The following is an 18,813-nucleotide window of genomic DNA, read 5'->3' as shown; positions in this document are numbered from 1 at the left end:
CACTGACATCACGTGCCTAAATTGCTAAATGGCTATAATCTCTATAAATTTGTTACTGTTGCTGTTATTATATTTTCATCCTAGGCAACATGTAAATTATGAAATCAACAAATCACAAGTGTAACAAAATGCGGTGCAACAATCACCAATTTCCTTTTAGACACTACATAGTACCAATACTAAATACATTGATTTTAATATGTATATAAAGAAATAAACTTGTTACAAAACTGGCGTGATGACTCATTTGTTTCTTTCCCTTCGCAAGAACAACTATTGCTCGAAGATTCCTTTAACATAAACCATTCCTTTTTCGCTCAGCCGAAGCTCCTTTCTCATTTGTTCAACTTGTTCATCATCACCTCTGACAATTATTTCTGACAAGGCCCCGTCATCACCGACCATCATCTTGACCTTTATTTCTTCCTTTCTCGATGCTTTTGTCCAGTAATAAGCTCCTCTGGACACACATTTATTTCAGAATCGCAATATGAGCTAGTTATACTAGTTGTAGATTAATTAACAACAAATTGAGATAATTGAGGAAATTAGACTTACGCTAAGGGGCTTAAAGACATAAGCCAGAACCAGTTGTTTCCTCCCTCGGGTAAGGCAATGGAGAGCACCAGCGCAACACTTCCTAGACTTACGCATGTGCAGAATGTTAGCAATGCCGCTTGTGAACTACTAGGTACCATCATCCCTTCAAATCTTTATATTTTTTAAGAAAAATAACAAATTACAGAAATCAGCAAGTTATATGTAAAAAGGAGGGAGGGGGGATTGCAAGAGACAAAAAAGATTAATTAATACGGGATAGTGCATACTGGTATCAATTTCACTACAGATTAATTGGTTTCGGGATAGTACACACTGGTATCAATTTCACTGGTCCTTATGGAGTGTCAGTTTGCTTTCATTTATCGCATGTAAGCTGGTAAAATCTGACCCCAACCAGAACACATGTGCAACCTAGACTGACTCAAATCCAACTTGAACAAATTTTTGCTTTGTCAATAACATGTATGAGATGCTACGCGAACTTAAATTAATGCATAACCCGTACTTGCAACCAAGGTCTGATTGGAACCTGATTTGACAAAAACAAGCAACCTGCAACCCAGTACATAGCCATAATTTGTCCTGACAAAATGAAAATGAATAACCCAAAAGAAAATATAACCTGATGAATCTAACCCAGTTTTGACTAAATCTTAACATGAAATGACCAAAGATCCCGAACCTGACAGACAAGGAAATGAGAAGTCGTCCTGACCTGAAACCATATGACCTGATAAACAGACTTACAAAACCTGACCAGCTCACTGTCTGAATATGTGCATGTAGAGTGGGAAAAATGGCACGGCGGAGCCGGCTCCGTCACGGAACGGAACGGCACGTGTTACTGTTCTGTGCCGTGACCACCCCTTGACATTTTGGTCACGGCATGTAATCACGCGAGTCACGTGTAATTAGAACCGTTAGGTCTTAATCAAATGGTGAATCTTGAAGAAACTAACTTAAATTATAAAAAAATAGTTAAAACGTGAGAAACGTGAATAGTTACGGCCGTGTCCACCCCTTGACATTTTGGTCACGGCACGGCACGGGTCACTGTTTACTTGATCACGGCACAGCACGAGACCAAAGTCACGGCGTGTTAGTCACGTCACGGCACGTTTTTTCCACTCTATGTGCATGTGCATGTGCATGCATGCGTGAATTTGTGAGGAGAGGGAGAGAGAGAGAGGATTACGTGATGGTCTCACCACGGTCAGAGACAGAGAAGTTGTTGCGAGTGAAGAAAGAGAGAACTTCACCAGCCATTTGATTTGGTGTTGCTGTTTCCCCTTCTGCTCTAACAAAAGTCTTTTGGACAATCTAATACACCAAAATGAACCAAGGGCAGTTTAGTCATATTTAAACACACTTTTATTAGTACAAATACTTGCCCATACAAATTTTCAGAACAACATATTTTACAAGTTTACAAGTCTGGTTCAAATTTGTAGAAAGATTGGACCTTTGATTTAACGGAGCGCTTGATTAGAGACCACAACCCAGGGACAGAAATTACGAAAAGACCCAGTGATGTATAATAGCTGGCTGGAGAGTAACCGACGTCAGCATCTAAGAGGAACAACTGGTCCGGTCCGATAGAGAACCGGACCGGCGTTGTAACTCTGAGAGAACTGGGTCGGTTCGTCGGGACCCCAACCCATAGTGGTTTAGAACGGGTCGTTCTCTGTTGTTGGGAGAATGAAGAGAGATGGGGTGGTCGGTGTAATGTTGAAATTGCCATGGAGGAGTTGAGAGAGAAGATAAGAAGAGCTCTCAGAGCACGAGCACTGTGGAAAGAGAATTTCCATGGAAGTTTGTTAAAAAGCCCTCTTGAAACTTCTTCATTGTGTTCTAGTCCCTGAGTTGTGGCGGAGATAGGAACACGTGGAACGAATCAAAACGAAAGAAGACCGTAGAATGAAAAGGAAAAAAAAAAAACATTACAACTATTAATGAATTTTTGAAACAATATTTTTTTGAAAGTAGGTTAAAAGCATAAAATGCGACATAGTTTTCATGATACCAATCATACCTTATATTATTATTTTTGTTTTCAAAATATAAACAGATAATTTGAACTATTTCACGTGTTATTTATATTTTTAAATATATTTGGAGATAAAATTTCATATTTTTTTTAAAAAATATTTCATTTATTTTAAATTAGTATAATTTTTTTGGACAATCCATAATCTTCTACAATAATAATTATCTAAAAAAATAGTGAAAAGTTTTAAAATATAAAATTTGATATCCAAGCACATTGTAATATGAAAATTATGTTGAAAGATTTAAATCGACTGTTTGGTTTTTAAAAACGAATATAAATGTGAAATCTAACATAAATGTTGAAAGGTTGAAATCTGACTGTTTGATTTTAAAATGAAAATATAAATGTGAGACAGTATTAGAATAAAAAAATAATGTGACATTTTAACTCAATTCTTTTATTGTTGGGGATTAATTAATCTTCTGTTGTTGCAATTTCAGATATTAAAATTTGAGACAAACCATTTATCTATGTCACTGAAGATGATTTATGCTAAAATTATGTTTGAAGCTAATTTTCAGATTTATAAATTATTTTGTATCGAAAAAAGTAATTGTGTTGACTATTCATAACATCCTTTTTCTTTTTAATTTTTTTTATCAAACGTATGAACTTAACCTCTTATATTATTTGAGCAGTTTAAATCAATAGTTTCAATAGTGTTTATCGCGTTATAGCGGAACGGTTAAAAAAAACATTATGTCCATATAGCACCGTTATAGCACCGTTATAGCATCGATAGCACCGTAGTTTTTATGATCCGAAAACACTACAGCACGCTATTTAGAATCCTGATTTGAACCATCAATTTCAATTTAAAAAAATTAATTAGAACCCACAGTCCATTTTTGTTATGCATAACATGAGAAGCCTACTTCTAAGGCCCCAAATAATTATTTCATTATTTTAGATTTGTAAATATCTTTAGTTTGATTAAGAACTATACAGGTGGAAGATATTATAATTTAAGGGATAAAAACATGAAAATGAAAAAACCCAAAAAGGGCACAACAAAGATAGCGAGTGGAAGGTCGCATTGTAGCCACGCTTCCACACACTACACTACCCCCCCCCCCCCCCCCCCCCCCCCCCCCCGCACCTCAAAGCCTCATACAAAACAAAGCAAGAGGAGAAAAAAACGAGAGAACAGATAAAGAAGAAAAAGAGAAATTTAAGGTATATAACATAAATGGCGCTCCATGCACCACCTGTTGGTTTGAAAAGAAGCTTCCCATCTCTTGTCAGACAACAAACCAACCCAAGGAACACAACTGATCATCGCTATGCTCTCCAATCCAGTTTCCTCTCTCCATCCGTCCAGTTGCTTGTGTCGCCGCCTCAGCAGTCTCGGGTGAAACCCGCAACCCAACTGAAGGTTGTTGCACGCGTTGCATCCAAGCAGGCATACATCTGCCGTGATTGCGGGTAAAGAATATATCATTGAAGCTGTTCAAGTCACCTTTTTAGTGATTTACTTGTGTATCATTTTGAACTGGATTTACTTAACATGCATCAAATTAATCCTATTTATAACTTCGATTTGTAGACTTGTAGTATTATAAAAAGTTATTTATTTCTAGTGATGATGTATTGATGTTGTATTGCTCAATTTTATAGAAATAAATAAAGTATTAATTCTTGGGTATTTGCAGGTATATATACAATGAAAGAACACCATTTGAGAAGCTCCCTGACAAGTACTTCTGCCCTGGTTAGTTAATTTTCAAATTAATCTATCCTGTTCATTTATAAACTCTCCAATTTAGTTGACCAAAATTCTTTTGTCAATAGAGAATGCTTAAAGCTTAAGACATTGTATTAAATGATGTCACTTGAGGGTGAGGATGTTACTATGCATCAGTGTTGTAAATAACGGTATGCGGTCATCAGACGGACATGCTACTACCAAGCGGTTAATCGAGAATAATTGAGAATAATCGGCTATAATCAGGACTAATCGATCGATTAGTAGGAAAAGTCCATAACGGTTTGGTTACTGCCAATGACTAATCGGCTGATTAATCGGCCTAAAGGGACATTTTTTACAACACTGCTATGCATAGCGAAGATTGGTTCGTACTACAGATCAATATGTGCATTTTCAAAGTTCAAATAGTCAATCTGAACCGTTCAACTTCATTTTCATATGAAAATGTACTTGTTAACTAAATTTACTAAATTTACATAGGTAGAAAATCTCTACTTCCGAATGGTATAAATTTTTAGATCAAGTGATTTTCCTCCTATATATAAAGATAGTAAAAAAATTATAAAAGATTTAAAATTTGATCTACAAGTATATATTTAGACAGAGATCATGTTGAACGGTCCGGATCAATTATTTGGACTATGAAAATAATGGAAATATTGATCCGTGCTGTGCTATGCATATTTCCATATTCTTAGTCGTCAGTCGTCACTTGAACTTATTTAGTCGTCACTTGAACTTATTTGGTAATACCAGTGTTGTAAAAAACTTCCATTAATCGGCCGATTAGTTGTTAGTGGTGACTAAATCGTCATGGATTTTTCTGACTAATTGATCAATTATTTCCAATAATGGCCAATTATTTCCGATTAATCGCTTGACGATACCCTGTCCGTCCGACGACCGCATACCGATATTTACAACACTGGGTAATACATCAAGCAAGTGCTGGTACTTTAACAAATAATTTTAGAAAATTTCATTTCATTTTTATCATGGTATTAGTCCAATAACTCTATTCTGTCATGTCAGTTTGTGGAGCTCCTAAAAGGAGATTCAAGCCCTATGAACCAAAGGCCACAAAAGACTCAAATGATACAACTCTCCGGAAGGCCAGGAAGGAGCAATTGAAGAGAGATGAAGCGATTGGGTAATATTCAGTTTGTTTTGTTTATTCAATTCGTTCCATGATAACAGTATCACTAGTGGAAAATATGGAATCAGCATCGGTTATATACGCATATTAGTATCGGTTAAACAACCGATCCTGATGAAGGCGACACTGATACTATCAGCATCGGTTGTTTATAAACAACCGATGCTGATACTATTTTTTTTTTTTTTTCAAAGTTGGTTCTGCAAAAAAAAAAAATAATAAAATAAAATAAAATAAAATAAAATAAAATAAAATAAAATAAAGTATCAGCATCGGTTGTTTATAAACAACCGATGCTGATACTATTTTTTTTTTTTTTTTTGTTGGTTCTGCAAAATTGCAATATTATTCTTTTAGGATTTATGGTACCCAAAGAATTGAAACCGGATTGATTTGATAAAACATAATACCATCTCATGTAATTTCAATCCAAAACTAAACTAGCCGAATTGATTTAAATGAAACCGAATTGATTTGAAACCGAATTGAATTGATTTGATAATTTGAAATTACTTAAACTAGCAAAACTAATCTAGCAAATTTACCTAAACTGAGAGGCGAGCGGACTGAGAGGAGAGGGCCGAGCACCAAGCACCGAGCACCGAGCACCAAGCACCGAGCACCGAGCGAGTGAGTGGATTTATTGCGCCGAGCACACTTGCGTTGAGCACCGAGCACTCTTTTTATTGAGCCGATCGGACTGAGAGGAGACGGCAAGATGGAGGCAGAGGAGGAGACTGGCGGCTAGAGGAGACAAGGAGTTGAGAGAGTTGTAATTTTGAATAATGGAGAAACGCAAGGAGAGAAGGGATGAGCGCGGAAAAATAAAAACCTAAAATGGACTATCTGGAACGGTTGTTTATAAACAACCGATGCTGATACTATTTTTTTTTTTTTTTTAAAGTTGGTTCTGCAAAAAAAAAAAAAAAAAAAAAAAAAAAAATATCAGCATCGGTTGTTTATAAACAACCGATGCTGATACTATTTTTTTTTTTTAAAAGTTTGTTCTGCAACAAAAAAAAAAAAAAAAAAAAAAAAAAAGTATCAGCATTGGTTGTTTATAAACAACCGATGCTGATACTTTTTTTTTTTTTTTTTTTTGCAGAACCAACTTTTAAAAAAAAAAAAATAGTATCAGGATCGGTTGTTTATAAACAACCGATCCTGATACTATTATTAATATTTTTATTTTTTTTGCAGAACCATCTTTGAAAAAAAAAAAGTATCAGGATCGGTTCCTAGTTAAGAACCGATGCTGATAGTATCTGGATCGGTTCTTAACTAGGAACCGATTCAATTAGTTCACGTGCTGTGTTTTCATTAGCTTTTAGTATCGGTTTTATTGATAAAACCGATTCAGATAGGTATTAGTATCGGTTAGTTCATACATCCGATCCAAATAGGCCGATCCTGATTTCAGTTTTTCCACTAGTGTATTTACAATCTGCTGATTACTATTTGTAAGAACTGGTACTTATCCGGTACCAGTACATGGATGAATTGTCATAGATGATTTGGTTGCTTTGGGTATATATAAGGAAAAAAGCATTTGATTTTTCTTTATTGTTTTCTGTGTTTTGATGTTTTTTTTCTATTTTTCAGGGGTTATGCGCACACACACACACATTATTTAACAGGGTTTTTATATTGTGGTATGCGTTAGTATAGTTGCAATAATCTGTACTATGCTTATTTCAATCTTTTCATGATGTAGGCGGGCATTACCAGTTGCTGTTGTGCTGGGATTAGCGGGATTGGCCGGGTTATATTTCTACCTCAGCAATGCCTATTAGTTCAATAAGAGGCTATCTTCCTAAATTCTCTTATTTTAGTTACTAGGACAGATACCAAACAATTTAAAGAGAGTTATCAAACTACAGTTCCTGTGCACTTTCTTATATGGATTCAATGGTACAACTTCAAGGTTGAATATACAGTATTTGTAGGATTTAGATGTAAGGACCAATAATTATATGTAATGTTTTCTATATATCTACCATTTGTTTTTGGTCTTTTTCTTCGTTCCTTACATGATGACTTTGTATTCTGATCAGTTCCGGTAATATAAATTCAGCAGCATCAGAGTTATAGAATATTACCAAACAAATTTAGAATATATAAATAATTTTATGGCAACTAATGTTACGCAACTACAATAGCTCAAATTAAACAGGATCTCTGTTAAATGTTAATTAATTCATGTTGACTAGGCTGCACAGGCATCATAAAAGTAACTACATTTTTTGCATGCTATTGATAGTATAGTGCAGTGTTTTAATATTCGGTTCTTATTCGGTATTCGGAAAGCCACCGAATACCGAATATACAGTATGCGGCCGAATATTCGGATTTTTATTCGGGTTTATATATTCGGATTTTCAAATAAAAAATCATAGACATTAACTCTAATAAACATAAATAAACATTACAAATAAACATAAATAATTAACTTAGTTGATGAATTAAACGTGTACTGATCATGAATGAATGAATTACTCATTTCCTGATAAAGAATAAGATGGGTTTTACCAGTGGGAGCCACACGCAAATCACAAAAATCAGAATTAATATCAGAGAAGTTGCTCAATTTGTAGCAAGTAGGAGTGTTAATAGAATTGTAAATAATTAATATATAGCTACGTGGCAGGAAGGAAGGCATCAAGGGAGTATTCGTCGGCCCAATATTCTCAAGCCCGCTACCATTTATTAATAAAATAATAAATCTATTGAAGAACGAAAGAAACCGTCCGATATAATGAATGGGTTTTAGTCCCACAATGTCAAACTAAAACAGAAGCATCGGACAGAAGCCTATAAAAGTAGCGAGCGCTAGGGGTCAGAAAGCATATAAAAAAATCAATTAACTGGGTTGAAGTCCGGATAAGGATTGAGAACAGATTTTCGGATCATTTTCAATATTTAATCGGTATAAAATTTGTACGGAACCGAATATTCAACCGAATAAGTTATTTCTATTCGGATTTCTACTGAATACGTATATACGGCCGATTATACCGATTTTTAAAACACTGATATAGTGACATATCGTGATATCGTTTTGACATATTAGATAGGCTTCAAATGAAAAAACCATACGTTGAAACAGATTTACTTTACAAGTTATGCATTTACACATAACATTTATAAATTTTCAAATTTATTTAGTGTAAAGTTTAGCGGTCAACAAATGATGAAAAGTCAGTGCATTAAAATTAACTTATAAATCTTCATTTGTAATCACTTGATTTTATACTAAATAATTACGAAGATTCATAAACTTTGTATGTAAATACATCACTCATGAAGTACATATGTTTCAACAGATTCATCATTTAAAGTCTATCTAGCAAGTTTTCGAGACGATAGTAGGAGATTTTTATACTATTGATAGCACACTAGCCGAACTCGATATAATCTTCGGATTTTACTTGTCTTGATTTTCTCAAAATGTATTGCCTAATTTCTGATTTTTTATTTTTATTTTTGTTTCTGGTTAATTAGCTTGAAGCATTTACTATTGATTTTCTCAAATTAATTTTAAGTATTATATCTAGCTAATTTGATATTACAGTACTAAATTTTACCAATTTGGCCAAGCTTAGCTCCTTGTTCAATTCCCTTCATGATTTTTTTTGCTATTGTGTCATATTTAATTAAATAACTGATTTTCATGTGGGGAGAATGAAAATATTTGTGCAATTAGACCAATTTTCAGAGTCAGAATAAGAAGTAAAATAGTTATGCAATTAGACCAATTTTCATGGGGGGTAGAATGAAAATGAATATGACAATATGGCTCCAACCTGGAAAAGAGGGAATGGAGGTCTATATTTCGATATGACTGGAGGGGAACTGAATTGGTTCGACTGCAGCTGACGGTTGCCGTTTATTCTTGCTGTCGGCATTAAAGGATAACGGTGATTTACTGGTTTTATTGCTACAGGGACCCTACAAGGATACTTGGACTCCTCTCACCATTAAGCAAACACACATCATTTAAAAATGTATTATAACAACGTGTTAGTTAGGGTTTGGACAAATTTCAGCATCCAAACGAATAAATATATTATAACAAAAAAAAAAATCAAAACACCCTCAAAATGGGAATTTTCACGTTTATCCGAACCACACAGCCAATCTACGGCCCATTAATAGAGAGTCGCATATTGGCTTAAAGGTTTCTCAAAAACCTAAAAAATGCATTGTAATATTGAATAGATTTAAGTTTTGAGAGACCTGTAAGCCAATCTGTGGCCCTCCATAAATGGGTCACAGATTGGCTGTGCAGCCCGGATAAATGTGAAATTTCTCCATTTTAGAGGTGTTTTGGTTTATTATTTGTTTTTATGCTATTAATACAAATTTCAACTAAAGAGATGAATGGTCTTATTCAAAACTACTAATATGAACTCTAACTCTTGTATAAACAAAGCGGGTTAAATGAAAAATACACAAACAAACTATACTAATACAAACCCAAGTGATCAAATATCTGATGAAATTCTTATAAATCGCAACCCATAACAATACATAACAAGTCTATAGTCTACTATTAAGAAGTATAAATTACCAAACAACCACTAAATATTTGAAATTTTGAATTATTTGAAAATAAATGTAGTTTTTGTACAAATCATGTTATATTCTCGAGCAATGCATTTTTTTTAGAATACATCTCTTCAAAAAACAACTTTCAAATTTTGCCATGTAATATATAATAAAATGTAAAACAAAGCTAAACTTTTACGTAATTTTTTTTTTCAATTTCATTAAACAAGTATCTTTATCATTGAGACAAAATGCGACAATAACCTATAAATTATTGTACTTTTTCGAATATATATATTACTCTGGCATTTATTTCAAATCAGCCTTATATTACAATTTTTTGTAATTAATTATAAAATTGACAAATTATACTGAACCATGAATTTAAATACTGAATTCTAAATACTAAATTCAAGTATAGAACAGTCATGAATTAATTGTCATAAGAGTTCTTAACAATTAATTGTAAACCCGGTCTAAACATAATTTCATCTAAAATGTTTAGACCTGTGATGTTGAAAGAATGAGAAATGTTTCGCTGTAATCTGCCGTATCCAAATACAGCAGGACACGAATTCAGAACCTCCCCGGTACCGTAATAGAAAATCTCTTAGAATTACTGGATCTGGACTGTTCTTTTTAACTTGGCACCAATCTCAAAGCCCAATAATACTGCCTCCTTGTTATCCCGAATCTCAAAGCGGCTGGGAGTTAATCTCAAACTGTAAACTGAAGGGAATCTTTTACGATATTGGAGAGGATACTAGTCGACGGGACACTGCGATGCGTATCTCGGGTGACATAGATATCATTATTTCGTGTATGAATTCGTATCCTCGGAGATATCTCAATTTTTGCGTGACCGACGTGTCCGGTGCCTATTCGTATTTGTGCTTTGAGATTCGTTCAGAACGTATTTAAACGGTTGGGATTTTCCATAAAGTCACGCAAAGTTTGAGATATCTCAGAGGATACGAATTCATACACGTTAGGGTACTTCACGGATCTGAACCCAGAACCACTGCCTTTGGGGCCCACAATTAGCGTAAGTTCTCCCGCTCGAGGGGATAAAGGATCGCTTCGTTGCCTCGTCGATAGTTTTCCCTTTCATTTTCTTCCTAATGCCGACTCTTTTGTTGCATTAGTAGTCCATAAGCTGCTCGATCAGGTCCAGCGATCTTTCTCTCTAGGCTCTGTGATAATGGCGGAGAAGAAGGATGACGCGACTGGAAGGGGAAAGGAGGTGATTCGACTGGAGAGGGAATCGGTGATACCCATCCTTAAGCCCAAAATCATCATGAAGCTAGCTTATCTCATCGGTGCCTTTTACTCTCAGCTTCTTTTAATATTTTGTTTATTTATGGAGAGACACTTTTGCTATTGCTGAGCGGCGCAAACTAATTAGATCTTTTATTAGGGTACCAGTGCAAAGTACATCTTCGACCTATAGTTTTCTGTCAGTCGTGCATTATTTTAAGTTATGAGCTTTGCAAAATTTCGATATTGTAGAACAAGATACTGACAGAAGCGAGTTCCTTAAGCTATGCAAAAGAGTAGAGTACACCATCAGAGCTTGGTATCTTCTGCAATTCGAAGATTTAATGGTAAGTCTTCCCTTTCTTAAACAATTCGAAGTCCCAGGCTCATCTTTTAGAGTATAAATTGCGAAAATTGGTATATATCCTTACAAATCATAATTATATTGAATAATTTTATGAATTGATAAGCCAGTGAAATTGTGTGAACTCTGCTACTGGTATTATTTTCATAATGAGATTATCTTGGTTTTTTTGTATTAAAAATTGAAATGGAAATATAAAATATGATATTTAAAGTACTTGAGATATTGTTGCTTCCTGAGGTCATATATATTAAGTAGTTAATAGTTTGCCTGTATGTTGTAGCAACTGTACTCTCTGTTTGACCCAGTACATGGAGATAAGAAATTGGAGCAGCAGAATCTCACCCCAGATGAGATTGATACTCTTGAACTTAATTTCATGTTGTATCTTTTTCAGGTCATTCTTCTTTTCAATTTCAATACCACTGTACCATCTAAAGTCTTTAATTTTACTTGTCAAGAAAATAAGAAAGGAACAACAAGTTTCGGTTTCTAATTAGTTTATATTATTTTACTGCCAGTTTTCCCTATGTGGTTAAAATTTGTGTAGAAAATGAATTTGATGAATAATCTTGTGAGATTGGTGCATTAACCAAAGATGTTTTTTAGCGGAAGCTGTCCACCTATTTAGGTACATTTGGAAGTATTCAAAGGTGGATGAGCTTTTGCTATCAGTATTAAAGGTCTTGACAATAAACTATCTAATAGGTCCATGAAAAATCAGTATCTGAATAAAATAACCTATCATAAGCAAAAGAAATTTTCTAGAATATAATTGCTTTATAATGTGCAAACTGAATCCTTTCAAATTGAATCTGCATATTTATATTTTAATCGGCACGGAATCTGTTTACCTGTATGGGTGTTGAAACTGAACTGACACTAATGTATATTGCTTAACCAATAAATTTACTTTATTTTGGTCTGGAATGAAAGCAGATAATGGAAAAGAGTAATTTCAAGATACTTTCAGATGAGGAGTATGATTTGGCACAATCCGGCCAGTATCTTCTCAACCTACCCATCAAAGTTGACGAAGCTAAGGTATAAGAAGCCCTATTTATTGAAATTTTGAACACTTGAGTGAATTGACAATTTTTATCGAGGTAATCTTATTGTTGTGATCGTCTCTGTTCATTATTCCTAGCTTGACAAGAGGCTTTTAACAAGGTTCTTTAAGGAACATCCTCAGGAAAACCTCCCTGAATTTTCTGACAAGGTATACGTTCATAAAAAGTAAAAAAACAATTAAAAAGATTATGGCTGGCATGGTAAAGCTTTAACTCTTACTATTGTAAAATTTCAGTATGTTATATTTCGAAGGGGAATTGGGATAGATCATACCACAGATTATTTCATAATGGAGAAGCTTGACCTCATAGTATCCCGCTTTTGGGGTTGGCTACTGAAAACAACTAGGTGGAGCTCAACTTTTCTCTCTGTTTTCCTTATTAAATTGATCTATTTACTGTAAATATTTGTCATCAATTTAAACCATTAATCTTGGCAGTTCTGAATTGGTGAAGATGCTATCTGATAATGTTGGTTATTGCTCTCCAGTCTGATCACCTATACTATCAAATCGATACATTAATACATTATTGAGAAAAATTTAATTAATTCCTTCTTTATTAAGAAATTGCACACAAACATCTACTTTTATTCTGCAAAAGTTAGTCTTTTCTAATTATCTCATATTTAACCACATGGTTCAATTAAAGAAAAAGGTATTAAGACCAAACTTCCAGTTGGGGCTTTGGTTTTTCCTTGAAAACAAAAATTGTACGTCTCTGCAAGTTTTTGACACAGTTGTCTATTACTAGGTTGGAGAAGCTATTTTCTAAAAGAAAACATTTGCACAAGGAAGATCCAAAAAAAACAGATGAATTGAGTACCGAGGTCGAAGAGCCAGATATGTCTGTTGAGAGAATTCGACTTGAAAAAATGGATCTCAGGTGCTTGAATAGAATCCTGAAAATGCTGATTAGCCATTAGGAGATTTTCTATTATTGATTTTTTTGTAGACTTGACACTTCATTTGTTACCATTGTCGTGATTGCTGTTGTTGTTATATTTTGACAGCATGAAGAATCTATCGGGAAAGCTTACGATACGAGAACCTACATTTGATCGCATAATTGTGGTATATAGGTTTGTGCTGGTCCTGAAGTATTATTTGTTTTCATGTATTAGTTCTTGAATGAGAACAATATTAGGTCACTAATTATGTCATTGTGATTATGTTTTATGCAGGGAAGCTACCTCAGAGAGTAAACCCGATAGAGGTATCTTTGTTAAGCATTTCAAGAACATACCTATGGCCGACATGGAGATTGTTTTGGTATGCTTTCCTTTAATGGTCTACTGTATTTGTGCTTTTATTTTATTTTGATTTGAACCAAAGATAACTAAAAATACTGATCCCAGGATGGAACTGGTATTACTACAGATTACAGTTCTGCAATTGGCTTTTACTTTTTCTTTATTAGGGCTTTGATGATGAGCTTTTACTTTTCAAAACCTTAAAATCAAACCATAAATCGTAAAGCATACAGCATAAACAACAATTCAAAATCATTTCTTTTCTAAAGTTTAATTACATTTTAACAGCCAGAAAAGAAGAATCCAAGTTTAACTCCAATGGATTGGGTCAAGTTTCTCATTTCTGTGGTGCTTGGTCTTGTAAGTTTTAACTTCACAAAAAAATATGTAATTTATATTTTTCAATCCTGATTAGAAAATTTGACTGTCAACTACATTAGGTAACTCTTGTTAGTTCTCTTGAGAAGCCCAAGGCTGACATCAAGGTTGCGATTGCTGTTCTCTCTGGTCTGATCGGTTATTGTGCAAAGATCTACTTCTCGTAAGTACATCTCCAGGCAAAAATTGTAATTCATTGATGAAGTTTTTTATTTGTTATTGTTATTTTTGGTTACTTTTAAATTTGATGTAGGTTCCAGGCAAACCTGATGGTTTATCAAAACCTGATAACAAAGTCAATGTATGACAAACAACTGGATAGTGGCAAGGGAACTCTTCTTCACTTGTGTGATGATGTCATCCAACAGGAAGTAAGTACCAAACAAAGAGTATACTAATTTGTGATGATGAGGCTACAGTACTTTGCAAAGCGTGGAACGGTCCGTGCTATGGATCAATATCTCCTTCTACAAAGTTGAAACAATTGATCCGAACCGTTCAACATTATATCCATATAAAAATTTACTCTGAGACCAAACTTAATATTTTTTTAATTTTTTTTTACTTTTTTTTAAGATGGGTAGAAAATCACTTGATCTAAAGATTTTGAACCATCTGAAAGTAGTGATTTTCTACCTATTTAAGAAATAGGAAAAACAATTCTAAAAAATGGAAAATTTGGTCTCCATGTACATTTTCATATGAAGATCATGTTGAGCAGTTTGGATCAATTGTTTAGACTTATGGATTTATAGCACAGACCGATCCACACATTGCAAAGTACCATAGCCTCACTCATTTGTGATCATCTATTTTAACAGGCAATAATATTTATCAGTTTGGAACTTTCAAATCAGATTAGTGCAATCCCATTGTAATGGTCTAGTGCTGAGGCTCAGATAATATTTTAACATGCAATAATATTTATAAAAAACCAAGCTGAGGCTCAGATATAGAAAGGTCAATTATATACCTACTGTAATGGTCTAGAGCTTATATTTTATTCTATGAAGCTCAAAATAGATGCTAAAAAAAAGTGAGGAACAAAATATTTCATCTTCTCTCAGTATTCTTGTTCAGAGTTTGTATGTAGTTATATGGATTGCTTAGATGAATAAATAAGAACATCTTGTAATCTTGATTGTAGATTAAGGAAGTGATAATAGCTTATTATATTTTGATGGAGCAGGGAAAAGCAACTATTCAAGTAAGTTATTTCCGGACTATTATTTGTTTGTAATGTTTAGTTTGTCCATTTATTTACTTTTTTCTTGGAAAGAACACCCAAAGCCCAAAATCTTTTCATGCACACCTATATCATCCTGTCAAATTATTTTTCTAATTGTTTTTATTTTTAGTTTTGCTAATTTTTTATGACAAGAAGTTTGTTATGAGTAGGATCTGGATCTAAGGTGTGAAGATCTAATAAAGGAAGAATTTGGACAGCAGTGTAATTTTGATGTAGTTGATGCTGTTCAAAAACTCGAGAGGCTTGGCATTGTTTCCAGGGTTAGTTATCCTTTGAAAACTTTGGGCATTGTTTTTCTTGCTTATTTAATGTTTTGTTTATTTTGTAAACTGACCTCTACGCAGCATCAATTGACTTGCTAATGCAGTAGGGAACTGAACAACATTGACCATTTCAAGGGCTAAATTAAACAATAGATGCATTCCTTCTTCTTTTTTTGTCTTTCTTTGGGGTTTTCCTTAGTTTTTTTTTTAGGGGGAGGGGTGGTAACTTGAGAGTTATCTTGAAAGAAGTGAGAAGAAAAATTGTTGACAAGCAATGAAATTGAGACAGCTTTATATTTTCTTATGAAATGACAGGATAGTATAGGAAGGATATCATGTGTTTCATTGAAGCGAGCGAATGACATTATAGGCACCACCACGGAGGAAGTCGTGACAAGAGCTCAACAAGGACCAGTTGCCTAGTTTTACAAAGGTGAATTTCTTTTTTTACCCTTTTTCTCTTTTCTTTCCTTTCTATAGCAACAACTAATTCTTGTGTTTTCTTCACTTTTTTAATTTCCCTTTTCAGTTCAATCCTGTAATTAAAACCTCAGCTACGTCCATTTGCTTTCAGTTGTGCAGTTTGGTGATTCTTTCATCATGTTTTCTGTAATTATTCTTTCAGAATTTCTTTATTTATTCAATATATCATCTCTAGAGTGCTGATGGTTGTACTAGTGAGGAACTCTTTGCAATGACACGCTTTTGCCGGGTGTGCGGGGCTTTCTACTGTTTAAGTCTGAATATATATTATTGTTAAAGTTGATACTCCTTTTTATTTGCCACCAACCCCCCCCCCCCCCCCCCCCCCCCCCCTCCCTAAAAGAATTTTTTTTTAGAAATCATTAATAAAAAAAATAGATTTTACCAAACCAACTTGATTGCTTTACTTTTTACAAAAATCATAAGAACTGGTCCGAAGTTTTTTTTTTTTTTTGACCGAATTGCCATTTTGGTCATGTCTGTTTTCACATATTTCGGAAAAATTGATGTAAACCTTGTGAAAATACTTCGGACTGAATTGTCATTTTGGTCCGGAAAAAAAAAGTTCGAATCAAAATGACATTTCTGTTCTTATGATTTTGTAAAAGAAAAAAGTAATAATGTTGGTTTCATAATTTTTTTTTTTAACTATGGTTTATAAAAAAAAGTCGTTTGGTTCTTATAATTTACTGTTAATTAGAGATCTCGCAGGGCACATATTTGTTTGAAGAACAGTGTAAATTACAAATAATGATATTACATTTTTAATGAAAAATGAAATGACGACAATAAAAGAATGCTACGGTACGATTCTGAAGAGTAGAATTTAAAGAAAATGAAATTGTATAACTTTGAATTCAAAATAAACATTTGTTAGTTCTATTCTAAACAAATGTGGACAGTCGTTTTGAACTCTTGGGCTGTGCTCCAAAGAAGGGAAAAAGACCGCTATTAAAGAAAATGAAAGGAAAAGGAGGTGAAGAACCCTAAACCCTAAACTCGAGTTCTTTCATCTATTTTAAGGAAAATTGGAGAGGGAGTGGATATTGTGCAGAGGTGACGATCCTGTGTATTTTGTTAAAATTTGTCATCTTCAAATTATAATGTACGAAATACTGTGCGGAGATGAGCGATGTATTGATCACCTTTCTCTACACATTGTTTCCGAAGTATAGCCTCACAGGCTAATCATATAAATTTTGAAGTATAGCCTTACAGGCTAATCATACAAATTTTAAAAGCACCCAGTTAAAAGAAGTGAGAACAGTCCCCCAACTAAATCTTCACAAATATCTCAATGGTCAAAGATTTGAAAGGTTGGACCACATTCTATAAAGTTAGCGTTTACCTTATTCAAGAACCTCAACGCTATTCGGATGTTCAGACTTGATCAAAATCTTAATAGTGTTTTTACAAGTTTTAATAGTGATTTTCACATGACTGTCTATGTCTATATATTTAAGAATCTCAACACTATCCGAACGTGCAGACTTGATCGAAGTCTTAATAGTGCGTTTTATAAGTTTTAATATTTTTATTTCCCAATCTTAACAGTGCTTTTTATAAGTCTTAATAGTGCTTTTCACTTGACATTTGCGCCTACCGTATTCAAAAATGTTGTGCTATCTCGTGCATACTTGATCCAAGTCTTAGTAGCGTTTTTTTAAATCCTTATTAGTGTTATTTCCAAGTCTTAATAGTGTTTTTCACAATCTTAATAGTGAATTTTCCAAGTCTTTATACCTCACATAGCAAGCTAATAATAGTGTTTTTCTCAAGTCTTAATAGTGCTTTTAGAAAGTCATTAATAGTGGTTTACCCAGGTCTTTAAATCCTGTAAAACAAACTTAAATTTACATTTGGTTTAATAGTACTCGATCCAAATCTTAATAGTGTTTTTTCTCAAGTCTTAATATTGCTTTTCTTCATAAATATGTCTTATTACATTTTGTACATATATTATTTCATGATGTACATCTCTTACTTCTTCAAATTATTTTTTAATAGTACTGTACATTCTATTTGAAAGAATTTTTTTTTTTTTTCAGAAATTATCTTGTTTCCTGATTTTCTGTCTCCGAAATCTCCCAACTCCAATCTTCCAAGTCGCTAACTGTCCAGAACTTCTTCTCTTTCTCGCTCCTCTTCTAACAAATTAAGTTCCAAAAGGCAAATATAATCAATCTCCATAGCTAAGCTATCCAAAAGGGAACAGCATATTTGGTTAAACCATTCATACAACCAGTTTTAAATTGCTCGCAGTTGATACATCATGTATGGTTCTTTTCTGGTATCCTATACAGGTTTACCAGTATCAGCAAAAAACATACATTCTCGTGTTGTGTCACGGATTGGAGATTCTACCCTTATTATAGAATATAGGGTTTAATTAGTAAAAAAATATAGCCTTATCAAGTCTAATAAATGATCTAGTTAGGCTTAATTGGTGAATTTTACTTGACAATATAATGGGA

At 33.7% G+C, this 18,813-nt stretch overlaps 3 protein-coding genes across 6 annotated transcripts; 2 read left to right on the top strand and 1 right to left on the bottom strand.

Annotated features, from left to right (window-relative positions):
• Window positions 1–119: 119 nt before the first annotated feature.
• CCB1 (cofactor assembly of complex C) lies at window positions 120–2,451 on the bottom strand. Its single transcript, XM_078304057.1, has 4 exons — window positions 2,024–2,451; window positions 1,757–1,881; window positions 559–711; window positions 120–460 (listed from the first exon to the last, which is right to left on the bottom strand). Exons 1-4 carry the CDS (start codon window positions 2,300–2,302, stop codon window positions 274–276), a joined length of 744 nt encoding a protein of 247 aa, XP_078160183.1. The 5' UTR covers window positions 2,303–2,451; the 3' UTR covers window positions 120–273.
• Window positions 2,452–3,636: 1,185 nt separating this feature from the next.
• Window positions 3,637–7,464, top strand: LOC144555575 (Rubredoxin-like superfamily protein). 2 transcript variants are annotated; one of them, XM_078303966.1, is made up of 4 exons: window positions 3,637–4,036; window positions 4,264–4,322; window positions 5,352–5,469; window positions 7,190–7,464. In XM_078303966.1, the coding sequence occupies exons 1-4, from the start codon at window positions 3,801–3,803 to the stop codon at window positions 7,266–7,268; spliced, it is 492 nt and encodes a 163-aa protein (XP_078160092.1). In that variant the 5' UTR covers window positions 3,637–3,800; the 3' UTR covers window positions 7,269–7,464. The 2 variants fall into 2 exon arrangements, with proteins under 2 accessions (XP_078160092.1, XP_078160100.1); XM_078303974.1 differs by having other exon boundaries at window positions 3,640–4,036; window positions 5,352–5,515; window positions 6,908–7,464.
• Window positions 7,465–11,021: 3,557 nt separating this feature from the next.
• On the top strand, window positions 11,022–16,625 carry LOC144555495 (uncharacterized). 3 transcript variants are annotated; one of them, XM_078303852.1, is made up of 16 exons: window positions 11,022–11,342; window positions 11,533–11,627; window positions 11,928–12,041; window positions 12,584–12,688; window positions 12,792–12,863; window positions 12,951–13,063; window positions 13,468–13,599; window positions 13,727–13,795; window positions 13,898–13,985; window positions 14,255–14,326; window positions 14,407–14,507; window positions 14,598–14,715; window positions 15,492–15,551; window positions 15,743–15,853; window positions 16,172–16,289; window positions 16,386–16,625. In XM_078303852.1, exons 1-15 carry the CDS (start codon window positions 11,225–11,227, stop codon window positions 16,277–16,279), a joined length of 1,476 nt encoding a protein of 491 aa, XP_078159978.1. In that variant the 5' UTR covers window positions 11,022–11,224; the 3' UTR covers window positions 16,280–16,289; window positions 16,386–16,625. The 3 variants fall into 3 exon arrangements, with proteins under 3 accessions (XP_078159978.1, XP_078159987.1, XP_078159997.1); XM_078303861.1 differs by lacking the exon at window positions 14,255–14,326 and having other exon boundaries at window positions 16,172–16,625; XM_078303871.1 differs by lacking the exon at window positions 11,928–12,041 and having other exon boundaries at window positions 11,106–11,342; window positions 16,172–16,625.
• The last annotated feature ends 2,188 nt before the right edge of the window (window positions 16,626–18,813 follow it).

This window comes from Carex rostrata, chromosome 1 (assembly GCF_964058835.1).
Source record: "Carex rostrata chromosome 1, lpCarRost1.2, whole genome shotgun sequence".
Classification (NCBI taxonomy): domain Eukaryota; kingdom Viridiplantae; phylum Streptophyta; class Magnoliopsida; order Poales; family Cyperaceae; genus Carex; species Carex rostrata.
This window is presented reverse-complemented; position numbering and strand designations above follow the sequence as displayed.

Excerpts from the sequence above, each read along its gene's own strand:
- CCB1 (XM_078304057.1), bottom strand. The coding sequence starts at position 2,302 with ATGGCAATTTCAACATTACACCGACCACCCCATCTCTCTTCATTCTCC. Across the intron at positions 1,882-2,023 it reads AGCGCTCCGTTAAATCAAAG|ATTGTCCAAAAGACTTTTGT; the intron begins GTCCAATCTTTC and ends TTGGTGTATTAG. Across the intron at positions 712-1,756 it reads GACCGTGGTGAGACCATCAC|ATTTGAAGGGATGATGGTAC; the intron begins GTAATCCTCTCT and ends AAAAATATAAAG.
- LOC144555575 (XM_078303966.1), top strand. The coding sequence starts at position 3,801 with ATGGCGCTCCATGCACCACCTGTTGGTTTGAAAAGAAGCTTCCCATCT. Across the intron at positions 4,037-4,263 it reads TACATCTGCCGTGATTGCGG|GTATATATACAATGAAAGAA; the intron begins GTAAAGAATATA and ends GGGTATTTGCAG. Across the intron at positions 4,323-5,351 it reads TGACAAGTACTTCTGCCCTG|TTTGTGGAGCTCCTAAAAGG; the intron begins GTTAGTTAATTT and ends CTGTCATGTCAG.
- LOC144555495 (XM_078303852.1), top strand. The coding sequence starts at position 11,225 with ATGGCGGAGAAGAAGGATGACGCGACTGGAAGGGGAAAGGAGGTGATT. Across the intron at positions 12,689-12,791 it reads TCAAAGTTGACGAAGCTAAG|CTTGACAAGAGGCTTTTAAC; the intron begins GTATAAGAAGCC and ends CATTATTCCTAG. Across the intron at positions 13,986-14,254 it reads CCGACATGGAGATTGTTTTG|CCAGAAAAGAAGAATCCAAG; the intron begins GTATGCTTTCCT and ends ACATTTTAACAG.